The sequence below is a fragment of the Leptinotarsa decemlineata genome, unplaced genomic scaffold (genome assembly GCF_025532065.1).
Source record: "Leptinotarsa decemlineata unplaced genomic scaffold, Ldec_3_MD MMD2_tig00000035_RagTag_RagTag, whole genome shotgun sequence".
Lineage (NCBI taxonomy): Eukaryota > Metazoa > Arthropoda > Insecta > Coleoptera > Chrysomelidae > Leptinotarsa > Leptinotarsa decemlineata.
Genome location: NW_027412540.1, coordinates 15427834 through 15445100, shown reverse-complemented (window position 1 = coordinate 15445100; position 17267 = coordinate 15427834). Strand labels below are relative to the sequence as shown.

Sequence of the window (17267 nt, the reverse complement as noted above, 5' to 3'; positions counted from 1 at the left end):
AAGTTATTCAGGATGGCTTGTTTTATATGGAATGCACTGTATATCTAGATGACGTCTAGAGGATATCTAACGTATTTTCAGTGGAAAATGTGTTTCCTAGGTTTTGGCGGCACCCAGTCTGAAAACTGAGAATTGAAAATCTTGACTGAAAATTTCAAATTTAATCTTTGTCATACGAAGGTTATTCATTGCAGTTACTTGTTCCCGATTTCAATCAATCGTAAAACAGTAGTTACGGTATTAGCTAAACGCTCCTAGAAATAAAATTGTTAACTTTCAAAGAAATTGAATGAAATATAACAATTATTCAGGATTTTCAACAGCATTCGGCAGCTGCGTATCCATTGATTCAATCAGAGAGCCAAAAAAATACCTGGTGAAGTTTTATGGAATATTCCCGTTGTTTTCAAAATCGTAGTAATCAGTACTTGAATGAAGAGTTCGGAAGACATTTATTTCCCAACATAATTTATTACTGTCAGTTTCATTCGCTAACCAGATATCGCTAGCAGTTTGACTCTTAAACCAATTCAATGAATTAATATCTCTGACTAAACTTTCTTCATAAATGTGATAGATATGTCCTGAAAACTTCAGTTTGTTATCATTCCTCTTGGAAAAGTAGGCCAAGAAAGGGGGTCATGAAGCGATATCATTAATTAACGACTGAAGCAGATGTTGATATCAATTTTAATACAATATGAAACAAACTGATCACAATCGTCCTTTTGCTATTATAAGACTGACAGCTATGCATTTCCATAGAAATATCGAAATGATGAACTTATTTTAAACCATGGGAAAACGGTTTTTATGAACTTCAACCTTAGGAGGCCATCAACACCTGGCTGTAATTTCGCTCTATCTGAAACAACTAAGTTCCTTGGCACCTTTATAGACAGCAAGTTAACATGGGAACCACACATTGACCACGTCTGCAAGCTGCTTAATAAAGCTTATTTTGCCATTTTACAGCTTAAAGACACAATTGCCAAACAGGGTCTTGTAACTGTGTACTATGCATTAGCTTATTCACATATTTCATTGAATATATTAACCTGGGGACGATCGAGTCATTTACAGCGCGTCTTTGTTGCTCAGAGAAGATTACTGAGACTGATTTTCAATATAAATCGCTTAGATAGCTGTAAAGAAACTTTTATAAATAATAATATTTTTACGGTACCTAGCATTTACATCTATAAATGTCTGGTGTACGCGAAAACTAATATACTTTCTTTCAATACCTCTGCTGAAAGGCACATGTACGATACACGACATAAAAAATATTGTCGATACCTGGGCATAAAACAGCTGCATTCAAAAACTCTCTATACTATAACTGTATTATTTTGTATAACTGTGTTTCTCAGCCTATGAAAGAAACGGCGTTATCTTTATTTAAAAATGAAATAAAAAAATATTTGATGCTGAATGCTTTTTATAGTATAGATGAGTTTATAAATAGAAATAAATGACCTGTCGAAGGGAAAATAGGAGGAATAAGGAATCAAAATTATTTCCTCATTGTGTAAACTTTTTGTGTAGTGTAAGTATTTTGTTTTATCCCATATACACCTGACAAATATTTTGTTTTGTCTCATATACACCTGTTTTTTTGTGAAATTGACAAGTATAAGTTATATTATACAATCATATTTGTGAATATGTTCATGTGTGAAAATGTGATGATTCAGTTTTTATTCATTTTGTTACATGACTCTACATTTATTTGTGACATTTGTGATATTATTTGTGTGTGATATTTAAGTGACGTGCCAAATATACACTATTGTATCAAATATTGGTAAATAAATATTCTATTCTATTCTAAATACAAACGATCTTATACTAAGTAGGGAATTATTGATATCGTATATTTTGCAAATTTCCACTTAGGCATAATCATTATTTTTGGTAAAATATTCATGGTTGAAATGTTACATATTGATTACTAGCGATGAGCCTTGACTTCGCAAGGTTCTAATTTGAGTCGAAATTTTTTCGTGAAACATAGTCAGGTCCATGCTTTCCAGATCCAATTACTACTGTTATTACACATTTATTCAGAGCAAATTCTCCACATTAGTTGCAAACGTATATTTCATTCTGCATGAATTGCATCATAACACAATATATTATTAAAAAAAAAACGAAAGGAATTTGTATTTCCAAAATTTCCCTGGGTATTCATGCATCTATGAAATAATGTTTTATGATTTGATTTGATAATTTCAGTACGGTATGGTTTATACATGTAAGTTCTGAGTCGAAAAAACAACCATTGTACAGTTTCTAATGTCAAATTAGTGAGAAATCATGTTGAATAGGATCGAATAAATTCACTCTACTAAGTTGAAAGTTGATTTCTACCAACAAATTTTTCAAATTTCTACTTAAATTTCAATTTGTTACGAAGCAATTCAACAAACAAATCCTTGAAAATACAAATGGTCAATGTCATTTAGGTAGTTTAATTGAACCTCTACCTGAAATTATGTTACCAAAATCATCAATACCTTATCTGAGATACCAAAACAATCATCATGTAACTTACATTACATATCAAAATTACTGAGTATCCATGGATCCTGAACTAACAAATTTCCGTTCAACATATACACTTTTAGGAATTTTATAATCCCCATGGATTTTTCCAGTCTATTATCATATAAATTATCTGCATTCAGAGCATTTATGATACATCTATCAGAGAAGGCTTTTCAAGAAGAAATAAAGATCATAAAGCAGGTCGCTTCTAATAATCATATTCCTCCGGAAGAAAAAATATTAAGAGCAGATAGTTGTTGGTTCACAGATGTATCAAAAACACCTTCCGGTTCTGGTGCAGGAGTTTTCAGTCCAGATTCAGGACAGAGATACCAACCTGCCTAGGAACCTATGCGACTGTATTTCAAGCGGTAATTTACGCTATTGAATTGTGTGCAGAGAGATTGGAAGAATCCAACCTTATACACAAGTCAATAAAAATATTCTCGGACACTCAGGCGGTGTTGGAAGCTCTTGGTTTCTACCGAGCAACGTCTAAATTGATATCCAATAGCCAAAAACGATTCTCTTCGATATGAAGACTTAAGAGATTGTCTCTGGTCTGGATTCCTGGCCACACTGGCCTGGAAGGCAATGAGGCTGCTGACTCCCTTGCAAAGGAGGGTGCTGCAAGCAGCTTCATCGGACCAGACCCTGGCGTTGGCATCGCTTTAGGCTTTGTCAAACAAAGATTGAACACCTGGATTGCAAGAAGATGTATGAACTTCTGGCAGAATCTTCCAGGATTGGCTCACTCCAGGGCATTTATTCACTCTGCGAAGCTTTATACCAAACAGTTGTTGGACTACATTAGGGATGAACTACGGTGTCTTAAAGGCCTTCTTATAAGTCACTGTTATTTGAATCATCATATGCAGAGACTCGGACTGTCGGAAAATAGTGTGTGTCGTCTCTGTTTGGAAAATGATGAATGGAGTCGTACTCTTACCATCTAACCCTAAATGCACTCACCATACAAACTAATCGGTTTCGTTAAGAAGCTGGCTTCATTTGGTTGAGTGTGAATAGGCGCGAGCAACAATGAACCCTTGAGGGTTGCGGTGGAGGGTCCAATAGACCCACTCATTTCAAACCTATCTGAATCAATGAACTATATCTAAATCAAGATGAACCTAAAGAAGCTAAGAAATATGCTAGCTATTTGTGAAAGCTTTGTGAACACAATATGGGAAACATGTTACTCAACGCAAAACCCAAAAGGGATAAGTAGAATAATCAGGTACATATAGACTAGAATGTGGTGATTGTTCAGTAGCTTATGCAGGCCAGACAGGAAAAAATTCCAAAATGAGGTACCGTGGGCATATTTTATCAGATAAAAAATCTGCTATATATGCACTAAAGGTACATCTACAAGGAACAAACCACTCAATCAATGAAGGAAACATGAAAATTTTACATACGTGCAGTAAAGAAAGGGAGATGAATTTGTTGGAAGCATTGGAAATGAATAAATTGAATAAAAATTATCAACTAGAACTATGCAGCATGTCATTTTTGAATTTGTGAATTTTGAGATCTGGTTTATGATCTATTGGTATTTGCAGCAATCCATATGTAGTTGTAGTTTTCAAACTACTTTTGAAGACGTTTTTGATTGAAGTATTTTATTAATCCTTTTTTTTATTTTTCTAAACAAATCATCAAAATAAAAACATCTCCTAGCAACTCCTAGCATACTCCGTTTGGAGAAAATTGTAGGGCACTATATTACACTACCTTAAAAAAAAATTGAACACAAAAATGAACTCTTCTTCCAAAGCGAGTTACATAATTTGATTTTTCTGGATTTTCATTTTTATTTTCTGACTTCCTCTTGAGAATTCCATTTGGTGTATTTGGAAATTTTGCATTTCCAGGTAAATTTTCATTTGATGATTGTATAAGAGCTGTCTCCACCCTATCAATCGAAATATTCTTTCTTTTTCCATTCATTGAAAGTGTAATATATTTTTCGGTTTTTTCTAAAACCTTATAGGAACTAGAACAAGGAGTTTCTTCAGCCAAGATAATAAAATAACATTTGGAGTCATTTGCCCTGTGGCAAGATCCTCCATTGCCCTCATTGCCGATAGAGCTGACTAGGTTTTCTGTCTTCAAGACTGAATAACTTTGACATTTTTTTCGTCTGATACTTGATAAATTCTGATGAGTTGACTTCTTATTAGTTCATATGAATCTGAAGAATTTTTGTGTTGTATTGTAACAAGATTTGAATTTTCTTCAACAATCTACAATCTTACAATCTTAAACTGTCAGTATCTTTCCACATTTGATTTTATTGGAATGTATGCTATGTGGGTTAAAAAAAATTCTACTCTATTGAACCACAGCTCAGGTTCAGTGTTCCAGAAGGATGGAAGTGATAGATTTTGCACGATTGAATTCAGTTTCTGGCTCCATACTTTTTATCAGGTACACAAATACAAATACATATTTCAATATAAATATCAAATATATTTGTACAGGAGCATAAAAAAACTCTCCCATAGTTATCGCGAAGGTGCGATTTTGTTCCATCCTTTTCATAAAAGAGGACGTATGCTTCTCTACTCACAAGCGATTTTGGTGAAATTGGTGACATGTGTGAATTTTTTCATTTGTGCCACGTGCCAGTATACGGGTGTATGCTGTATAATGCCCTCTGTCCCACTGTGATTTAAAAGTGTATATAGATTATAATTTTTCTGCTGCAAAATTGTCCATATCCTTTCTAGAGGAAATTTGATGACACTATTCAATTCACCTCTAAATCTTTCTGTTGAAGAGAATATTCTTAAATGAATCACTGAAATATGGGGAAACTTGTGGATTAATAGGAACTTTGTGAATTTTCTCCTTTTCTTGCATATCGAACACGTCGGTTTTTCATTTCCACCCAGAGTTTCTTTACTTGTGAACGAATCCAAGCATTGCTGCAAACTCAATTGGTCGGTTCTTTGTGATATGGATAGAGACAAATCCCAGAAAGGATCAAAGGTTACTGATGAATGTCCACAGTGTGTGCATTTCATCGTGGATTTCAATTGACCAACGAAATTACCTACAATCTTAGAGTTATGCTTTCTCAAGTATGTGAGCCATGACTTTTGTGTATTTCCGCTGTCGCTCAATTTTTTGTCAATCTCCGTTGAGATTTGTTCAGGTACCTCATTAATTATATTAACATCTTCATGTGAACCTTCTATTAGATAAGGAAGAAAGTCCTGGGCGTCTTGACGGACATTACCTATGAATCTAGGAGCAAAACTTTGAATCACATTTTTCAAGGAGACTGTATTTAATACTGTATCAAATGAATCTTCTGACCACAACTCCTTGATGACTTCTGCAAACGCTTTAATTAAATTTAATTAAAGCACCCTCCATACAACAAATACTAGAATTGATATCTTTCATAAATTCATAATTTTTCAAATATTCCAATAACTATCTCGTGTTTGATAAACATTGGATTACGCTGTTCATGAAACAGGTGTAACCAATATTTTTCCACCCATTTAGCCCAAGGGTTTTGACTGAATAATTTATCACTGGACAATTTGAAATATCTTTGAGAACCATTTCAGAATTTTGCTGGGAGAAAGTATTTTTTCCATTTGGTATTGTTTCATTTCCATAAAGTGGTATGTTATTACCTCTCTTTCCTTTATGAAGTTGGTTTTCAGGAAACATGTAAATTTCATCAAGTTTTTTAGAATCAGGAAGAGTACCAAAAACCGAAGCCGTATTTACTCTTTGGATGGCTATACTGATTTTTTGAATGAGAAAAGATATGACTCTTGATTCGTGGGTTTCATTGGTTACCTTTTCTCCAATTTCATTGACGAAATTGTTGTAATCTGGACTAGTTTGACTGATAGAACAACGATTTTTTTCTGTGGAAGTTGAAGGCGTATGGTAACTGCTGGATAAAGTAATGGTGTAGACTCTTCACTCATTTGTTGAATAAGTTTTTCTATACCTTTCGTTTTCCTATTATTATTTTCAAGATTTCCAATCAGCTTATTACAAAAAATCTCTGGCTTTTTGACTTTTTCAATAACACTACCTTCTGTTTGTGGAATCAAAGTCTTGGAAATTTATCATTCCAGTAAACTCCTTGAGAATTTCAGCCTCCAGCATTATTTTCATGTCAGGAACAGTTCCACCAGGATTGACATTGAAATACTCAAGAAGGTTGACCAACTGATCTCGCGAAAGATTTTGAAGTAACTTTACCATGGTTTTATCAAATGCGTAAGAACTATTCACTTCTTGGGATCACCAATTGTAGTTTTATAAAGACGTTTTTGATTGAAGTTTATTATTAATTCTTTTCCAAAAACAAACGTCACATCTTTCTTGTTAACACCACTTCTTTTTTTAATCTAATTACCCTGTCCTATAAACAGAATCAGAACTGTAACTCGAAACAACAAGGTAGAACCTTATCACTTCTGTGAAACCCACGATAAAAGCGAAAAGGGAAACGACTCAAAATATTTATAATGGACTTGGCGGTTTGCTTATCAGAAAACAGTACGCCACCGGAGACTGTTGTGCAAAACTTTTGGTTATCACCTTTTGTCGTGAAATTAGTGCGTGATCTGAAATGGATTCCGAAAAAAATACCATCCACGAAAATGGCTTCGATAATGGTTCTCTCGAAATTTGCCCGACGGTACCTGAACGCGAATATACACAAAGAGGTAGGTATGCTTACTACTGGACTGTGCGACTTGGATTTTGGTGGATTAGAATGTTTCGAAAGATGTTGAACTAGCTAAATAGTTGTCTATTGAATAATTAGTATAGAACACTGGTAAAAATTTTTCCACCGGTACCGGTGGCAATTTAATTACCGCCCATATTAGGGAGAAATTACTTTCGTGTGTGATCTCACATTCCATGCGGAATATTATTTTGTAATTCTACCCCGAAGACAAGTGTGGAATTTTTCAGTGGAATTTTTCATTTTGAGTGTACTTTTGTGTTGAAATAAAACTTTATAGGGTAAATTTGTGATATAAATTTATATCGAGATATTACACTCTTGACAGAATTTTACAGTAGAATTTTACACTCTTATATAATTTCACAGTGGAATTCTATACTCTGATAAAATTTTACGGTGTAATTTTTCATTTACGGGTTATATTACCTTGGGATATTCCGTTGTGAGAAGGTCCGTATTCAGAGTAGTTTTGAAGACAATGATACCTCAATCGGATGTTGACTCTTGACTCTTAAGTCATAACTTAGATAATTGAATGCACAAGACATATTACACATTGATATATTAAAAAAAAATATGTATATACAAAATAAGTTCATACACATTCTTGAAATGAAATTCTACAAAACAATTTTTTTTTTCATTTTCAAAAAGTCAAATAACAGTACAAAATAGAAAAACCATTCTTCAAATTAACATATTTTCTTTCTTGCTCATGGTTGTATTATTCGGAAAGAATAATACTGTTATTATCCTGAAAGAGAAATGAAATATCATCAAATGAATAGGTTTAGAAATCTAAAAAAAATTTTTTTTTACATTCAACAATTCTAAGTCCTCTCAAAAACACAGTTAGTTGACGAACACACATTCCTAGAGAAAAACTACTATATACAAAAATACAGTTATACTTACTTTGGTAATAAACTCTGCAAAATTCTTCAAAAACTTTGTCACGCTATTTTTGTTCGTTCCAGAAGTGCTGGCTTTGGTCCCGGTTCTAGGATGTGTTTTCATGAAATATCTATCTATGAAATATGCAGAAATTCCATTGTCGATAAAGCTCTCTCGGGGTATTTCATATTGAATATATAAAAACATCCATAGCACTGCTTCAGTGCATAAATGAAATTGGTGTTACCATCATTAACAATGATTTTTACTATGACAATGTATATATGCATTTAGAAAGTTTTATATGAATTGAAGCGTCTATAACAGCCCTCCTCGCAACTTTTGTAAGAACAATTCGATAAGAATCTATGAAGTCTTTGATGGATATTGTAGTTACTCAACAGTTGACATTTTTCTGAGCAAGTTTCACAACTATATTCATGTAGTGCAGAAATATCTGGAAAAAAGAAGATATACATGTTATGATCTCCGTTATTTCTCACCAAAGTTTCCAGAAATCCAAACAACACCTCCCTTTTTTATTATTTCGTTATTATTACCAAATTCATGAAAATAGGAAATATTTCATTTATTCCCCATACACTTTTTCTGAGTATTCAAATGAAGCAGCTACAACAAAACTGTGTTCAAATATTCTGTTTATTGAGAGCAATAAAACAGGACTATGAGTTTCTTCGAAATATCCAGTTTTAAGTCTAACTTGTTTCCGGTTGATGAAATTTTCCAGATCAATTAAAAATTTTGAGGCAATTCTAATTGAATTCCTTGATTTTCAGGTATTTCGGAAATAATTCCTAATTCATGGAATTCACACAAAAAAAAACTTTTTAGTTTATCTTATGAAAGCATACAAAAATGGTTTCAAAAGATCTTCCATCGCCAAAGCTTTTCAAAGTTGATTACATTTTCAGTCTATTGAGCATTTTTCCAATTTTCTCAATTTTTGACCAACATATCCCGAACTATAGCAAATATGGTAAAATTGTGATACATATTATGTTTATTTATTTGTGTCAATAAAAACATGTGTTTAGTTCCAACTTGTTTCCCGTAACCGAAAAAGTTTCAAAGAGGATGAAAAATTAAATTTTAATCTAGAAAGTATTCACACCTTAACAAAAAAGACTCATATGACCTCTTTTGATAATAATGGTCTCTGTTAGATGAAATATAACATAACAGCCAAAAAGCGAAGTTCCAAACCAGTGCAGAGCACTACTTGACCTTTTCCGATCCCACGCAGAAAGCATTTCGAGGCAATAATTCCTGAACTATGCATTTCACGTATGACCTTTCTCATGGATATCATTGACTTCAATATTGATATTAATCAAAAAATTTTGATACATATTCAACCGTTTGAATACAAAATTAGATTTTTCCAAATGTTTTCCAACATTTTCTGAAATATAGCAAATATAGCTATAGTGGTGTGGTATGAAGTGGTGATGAAGTGTTTTGTTCACCTCTTCAACAGAAACAAAAAGGTCCTAAAGTGTTTCTCGATTCTTTCAATTTTGAGTTCCAACTTGCCTCCCATCGTAAAAATGTTTTCAAGTTCAATAATAAGAATCACAAATCCTCAAATTTATCCAAAATTATGAGAGATACGAATAAAACGTACAGATATTTTTTAGGTGAATGAAATTACGATTCAACATTGTCCGATATTTGCAACAACCAATACGAAACTTTATTCCTCATCGAAATTCATTTTTAAAATTGATTGTGCATACGGCGTCACTGATGAGTCACGCCACTGCTATCGACTATATCTCTTTTTCTCTTTTTCTCAATACCATTCAGTAATTATCACAAACATTTTCAAATATATCTTCTGCAATTATTTGAAAATCAGTTAAAATATGTTGTACTATTCCATACAGTATAAAATAATTCGCGATGTGAGGTTAGGATATACTTATAATAATAAAAAACACTCTATAATGCATAACGAGAAAACTCAATGAATTCATCTGTTTATTGGACTAGTTATTGAAATTTTACAAGAAATGTACCTACTCACCTTCTTTACTTATTTTCACCAACAACAAAAATATTCTAATGCACACGTAAGACAAACCGATGCGCTTCTGTAGACAAGAATGAACAATACAATAATCGCTCACAAATACAAGCGTGATTTTACATTCGATAAAGAGATGGCGAAAATTCACATTTCACTAAGGGAGAATACCCATCGTCCAGTTAGTAATTCTCTTCACATGAAATGATACGTTATGATTTCACACATATATTAGATGAATATTTAATTCTTAATGAAAAGTACATTGCCTACTGAAATTACGCTCGGGGATGTGAATTATTCAATATAGAGAGTATATTTTCAATAAAACTGAAGTAATTTTCTTCGTTCGAAATGAAAATTCCGAGGTAAATTTCAATCATTTTTCCCGGTGAAAGGGACAAATAATGTGCTAGGGATCACACCTTAAAAGGTAAGACCTCGTTAGTCCTTATCTCGCACAAGTTTCTCAACTTCTGAGAGTTGTCGTTCGTATGGGGGTGACAGCTGATTAACAGAAAAACAGATTTTGAACAGATTTTTAAACAGTAAAGTTATATACTTCTAAAAAATTTATGAAATAGTAATGGATTTCTTTGAATATTCAACCTGGCAAAAAATTCGACTTGTATCTGAATATAATATTTGTATGATCTAGGTATACAGTTTCTTGAAGAATTTTCAGTAAAAACTCTAGTATACAGTGTGTAAAAGCCAAATGGAATATATTCATCATTTCGGTTACGGTACATATTTTAATAAAATCTCGAATCAAGTCAAATGTTAATTATAAATTAACAGTCTTCAAAGTAAAAATGCCACTTCTATCTTCAACACCCTTCGAATGACAGGTACAACTTCCATTTTTTAAATGGGAAGTATAAGTTTGTGATATATAGTTTGGCAGGTCTCCTCATTCTCTATTCAAAAATGTTATCGCTCTCAAGTTTATTGCAACAATTGAGATAAAATAAATTTGATCATGTGGTTACCGAAATGCGATAAAATACACTCAAAAATTAAAATGTAATGCCAAACGTAATGAAATGTAGAATATGAAAAAGAACTATGAATGTCTTTTCAACATCCTAATCTGAAATAAAACTGTCTTCTAACATTATTTAACATATCAGGCCTGACCGACCTAATCGCAAGCATTATTAGTTCATTTGAATCATTCAAATCTGAGGGTTTAGTTTTGACCACATTGATCTTTACATATCCCCATAAAAAAATCTAATGGTCAGCGCGATCAGGTGATCGCGCTGACCATTCACTCGATTCTCGCCTCCCTATCCACCGATTGGGAAATGTTGTATCGAGGTATTGCCGGACATTAACTTGGACATGTGGTGGTGCTCCATCCTGCTGAAACAATATCATATTCACTGAAACATTAGGGTTTCCTGGATCAGAATATGAATTTGCTAAACTTAGAATGACATCATTTTGAAGTAGTGCCAAATAATTATCGCCGTTCCTAGAATCCCTGCCCAAACATTAACCTTTTGAGGGTATTGCGTGTTGTTTTCTCTCATCCAGTGAGTATTTTCCGTTGACCAGTAGCGACAATTTTGCCGATTATCATGACCGTCAAGAGACAAAGTACACTCATCAGAAAACATAATTCTTAGAATTGGAAGATATTTTTATCCAACATGTCCTTCATTTGCCCACAAAAATAAGTTCTTCTATCGAAATCGTCTTCCATGAGCTCCTGAGTAGGTATCATTCTAGAAGAAGGCATTTTTTTTATGTTTACTATCGATGTATGGCTAACATTGAATGTAGTGGATGCCTGGCTACTCAATGTATGTGTGTTTTTCTCAAACTCAAACACCACATATAATTTGAGTTCATTACTCATTGCATTGGCAGCTGCTTTTTTTATTTGAACCACATGATCAAGCTCGCGAAACTGTTTCTCTATTTTGTTCATTGTTCCTTGAGATATGGGCGATCAATTAGTGAATTTCTCATGGAATAGGCGAGCTACTTCTTGTTGTGTTCGGGTTTTATCTCCGTAACCAATCATTTGTAAAAGTGTTAATTTATGTATTTTCGTTAATCTAACCATTTGTCAGACTAGAAGTTAACGAACTTCAAACTTGAATCAGAATACTAACAATTAATGTTGTAATATACAAAACAAGTTGACAAGACGTTTCAAACTAACGTTGCCAAGGAAATTGTTTACAGTTTTTCAAAGGATGCCATTTGAAAAGAACATTGTTATGGTTTTTGCTCACTTTCTTATTATCAATACCTCAACATGAATTGAGTTTTGATTACATTGCAATAAGGTTGGAGTATATTTTATCGAATTTCGGTAACCATATGATTTTAATTTATTTTGTCTTTATTGTTGCGATAAACTTGAAAGCAATACCATTTTTGAATACAGAATGAATATACTTTCATATATCACATTTATATATCACAAGTCTATACTTCTCATTCAAAAAATTGGGGTTGTACCTGTCATTCGACGGGGGTTGAAAGTAGGGGTAGGAAGCGTTTTTCCGCAGAAGTATGTCAATTAATAATTCAAATTTGACTTGTTTCAGGATTTTGTTAAAATATGTACCGCAACCATAATAATGAATAAATTCCATTTGACTTTTCCACATTGTACATTCTTTGAAAAACATTTTTTGAGGAGAACTCAATATTTCTTAGTGTTTTTTGAAAAAAACATTGTTTTTTGAAACATTGACCACAAAAAAAAGCTTGCTATGATTTTTCAACAAATATTTTTCTAATTACTCATGATCGTCAAAATAAATGAGATTCATCATACAAAATAGTTCATTTCCAAAAGCAAAAACTTGTATTCATATAATTACCTACTGAAATGTATTTTTGAAAATTAATTTTTTTAAGAAAACCATTTTGACTTTCTATTTCTCAACTGATACATAAATAGATGGAACTATCGACAAAAGAGAGAAGTAAAGAAAAAAAAAACAAAATCTCTCGATTAGATATATACATCTTATATCTCACTTTGGAAATATAAAAACACGTAAAATAAATGTTAAGTATAAGTTTCCTTCAGCTTTAAAACGAAGGAAAAAATATCCGAAACACTGATAATACTTCTCATCTATCAGTTTCCTCGTCATACATTCGTAATGGAATTGAAATAGATATCATCATCAAGAATATGATTACGAATATTTGACACTGTCGAAAACATATTTTTTCGAAGAAAATGCACGATATCATTCATATTACTTATTAATCTCATCTGATTATTTTGGTTTCAAGCACAGAAATTATATTTATGACTTCGGCTCAGGCAAAGCTCTCTGGCTTACAGAGATAGGCCTATCTGGCCATCAGTACCACACCGTCAGTGGCCTTGGATATTCTTATAAATCTACCTCCCCTCCACATTTTTCTGAAAGCTAGATGTACTGCATATAGACTTGTGCACATCGCCAATTGCACAAATCAATTCAATTCAGAGTACACTAGACTGCTGATTGACACTGGAACTCACAGAGCATTCTGGGAATGACCTCTGATATTATGCCTCCAACTGTCAACTACGAACTGCCTCATGCAGTACTTTTCCCAGTAAATAGGAGTGGATCATCCGGGAGAAGGAAATATTAAGAGCACATAGTTGTTGGTTCACAGATGGATCAAAAACAGCTTCACGCTCTGGTGCAGGTGTTTTCAGTCGCAGGCCCAGGATAGAGATATCAACATGCCTAGGAACCTATGTGACTGTATTTCAAGCAAAAATCTATTCTATTGAATTATGGTTGGAGAGATTAGTAGAATCCAACCTATACACAAGTCAATAAAAATATTGTCGGACAGTCAAGCGGCATTGGAAGCTCTTGACTTCTACCAAGCAACGTCTTAGTAGCAAATTGCCAAAAACGACTCTCAACAAATTGTATCTGGTCTGGATTCCTGGTCATACCGGACTGGAAGGCAATAGGGCTGCTGATTCCCTTGCTAAGGAGGGTGCTGCAAGCAACTTCATCGGCATACACTGTCTTCACCGTCGAAAGACAGTGTATGTCGCCCCTGTTTGGAAAATGATGAAACAGCAGAGCATACACTTGGTGCCTGCTCACTGTAGACCGAATCAGGTTTTCAGAATTTGGAAGAGCCACACTCTTACCATCTGACCTGAAAGATCACTTACCAAATAAACTATTCGGCTTCGTTAAGAGGCTGGGTTTATTTGGTCGAGTTTGAATAGGTGTGATCCACAATAAACCTTTGTGGGTTGCAGTGGAGGGTCGAATAGACCCACTCACCATTAATTCAATCTAACCTAACGTTTGTTACGATAGCTTCGATCTTTTTGAAATATAAATTGAAGTCATTTATGTCATCACTGAATTACAATATTGAATTCAATTTCTTTCGAGATGACCCAACGGAAAAAATATGTTTTGGAGTAGTTCATTTTTATACTTCAATACTGACAAAAGGAATATGCTCGTCGAGAAGAGTAATGGAGTTCTGGTGTTTTGAAAAATTGCTTGTTTTGGAAATAAACAATTGTTATGAGATTCCTATATAATTTCTGATATCTATCTATAATAAACAATTTCAGATCACGACCAAAATTCCAGAAAATATCTGTTATAAGATTAGAAATTTGCCATTAGATTCGAAAGAATCAGTATATCTAACATTTTATTCGAAACATTCTATGGAATATGTGAAAAATCAGATCTGGAAGAATTCAAAATGTGTTTTTACTTCACAAGTCAAGACGAAATTTTGATCACATTCATGTGATTTGAGTCGACTCTTGTGAAGCAGACAAACTAAATTCTGTAGTTGATCAATTCAGATGCCCTCGTTATTGATATATCAAGAGCGGAAATAACTGCAGGACTTCCAGTTGCAGCGTTTATTTGTAAACTACAGAATTCATTTGCAAACTCATAATGATAACTCAAGTCAATGACTTGTTGAGGAAAGATTACAACATCAGTATTATCAGTAATGTATTCTGATTCTTCATTCTTTTCAACACATACATTGTTTCAGACTCTCTATCCACTGAAACTTTGGCGGTAGAACATATTATAGAAAAATCCTCCTTCAGTGAGAACCACGCATCTAGAAGGAAATCAAATGGTGAGTACATTTCAAAAGGTGATTCCAAACAGTTATTAAACTGAATAACAAAAGAGCTTTCACATTGTTATACGAACCTACTGAATGTCCAACTGTTAAAAAGAGACAGAGAGAGAGGGAGAGAGGTAACTAATTTCATCATTCATATTTTCACGGCATTTTTCTTCATATTGTTTGTGATGACAAGAATGAGACACATTATATATCTCTCTCAGAGTTTAATAATATATATCATTACGATGAACTATTGTTTGGCAAATTGATTTTGGGTATTTATATACTTAAATAACATTATGTAAAAATTTCAGCCATACTAAAATATTTTGATTTTTTTTTTCAAAATTAGCGTCTGGCACAGTGCCAAAAAGTTCAATTGAAACAACATTAAAAAAACCTTCTTGAAATTGAATATGTCACCTGAACAGTTACGATGCGCACTGATAAACGCTAACACTACCGCCAACCAGATCGCCCGTATGACGTCCCGGAGAGTGAGAAAGATAGTATCTATATCTAAAAACTGGCCTACCTGAAATTCTTGTTTTTTCGACGTTCTTAGTTCTCGTACCATATACCTACCCCGGGTGCTGCTGAAGATTCGCTTGGGTCCTCAGTTATCTCCAGCTGTGAAACTTGTTTTTATATTACTAACACAAATTGCAGCCAATTTACGACTGTAATGCCAAAGGCAGTTGTTTGTTAATTTTTAATTCCTGAATGCGAAAATGATAGTAAAAATTTCCTAACACGTAAGATTTTTCAGTTATGATTTTTTTCACAAAAATTTAATGAACACGACATTCCAAATTTGCTTTTCCCCTAAATTGTGGAAATTGTTTGAAATCTGGCAACACAGCGGCTCTGCCCTGTATTCGAATTTGCCTTCGCTGTTTATGAGACTCGTAACCGCGCTTCTCAAACTTCTGATACCAGAAGATTTCAGAAAATACCAGAAATACGGGACCGCCTTGAAAGTAGCAGGTTGACAATCGGATAATCAATATTGGTTTAACACGAGTCAGTTAGTATTAGATGAGCGAGTTGAGCGAACCCGCGACGTACGCAACAGTACAAAAATGTCCAAAGTACAGAAACATGGCTGCGTCAATCCCGCAGCTAGTTTTTGTTAATATGTGGTCATTTTACTCCTAAATTGCAGAAACGGCCAATTAACCAAATGACCAAAGTAGCTTACCATAAGTATTTTGGATAAGTTGTTGGTGATCAAGATCGGGATTGGGATCCTCACGTATATTGCCAAACCTGTGCAGCAAATATAAGTAACTAGTTAAATGGCAAACGCTCTTCTATGCCTTCTGCAGTTCCAACGATTTAGCAAGAAACAACAAATCATTACAACGACTGTTAGTTTTGCATGACAAACGTGTTTGGTTTTTCAAGAAAGAGCAAACACAAAATTGTATATCCGGATATTCCTTCTGCAAGAAAGCCGGTTCTTAATGGAAAAGGTTTACCAGTTCCAACACCCCCGCCAAATTGAGAGGAAGATTTGGAAATGTATGATGACCAGGAAGGTTCCCATGATGTGCCGGAAAAAGACGGTTCTTATTTTTCCGAGAATGAAGGAAGAACACCCTACTCAATCCAAAAACCTGAATTAAATGACCTAGTTCGGGGCCTCCACTTGTCCAAAGAGAATGCTGGATATTAGGGTCTAGATTACAATAATGGAATTTACTAGTGTCTAAAACCAAAGTTAGAATATTTAGGAACCGTAACCTTGAGCTATCCTTGTTTTTTACTATGCAGGATAAAATGTGTGTTTGTGTAAATCCAAACGGTGTGATGAAAGAATTAGGATTTGCACATAACCTGGACGAACAAGAAAGTAGAAAATTACTAAACAATTGTAGAGGAACTACTTGAAAACTACTGCAGAATGGGATGTCGCATGTCTCTCAA

General features: G+C 33.7%; 1 protein-coding gene across 1 annotated transcript in view; it reads left to right on the top strand.

Annotated features, from left to right (window-relative positions):
* Positions 1-7070: 7070 nt before the first annotated feature.
* The window catches only part of LOC111505985 (uncharacterized), a 37640-nt gene continuing 27443 nt past the window's right edge, over positions 7071-17267 (top strand). Inside the window, exons 1-2 of the mRNA XM_074171945.1 lie at positions 7071-7262; positions 15255-15344. Coding sequence (XP_074028046.1) covers positions 7166-7262; positions 15255-15344 — 187 coding nt within the window. The 5' untranslated portion in view covers positions 7071-7165. The remainder of the gene's footprint in view (positions 7263-15254; positions 15345-17267) is intronic.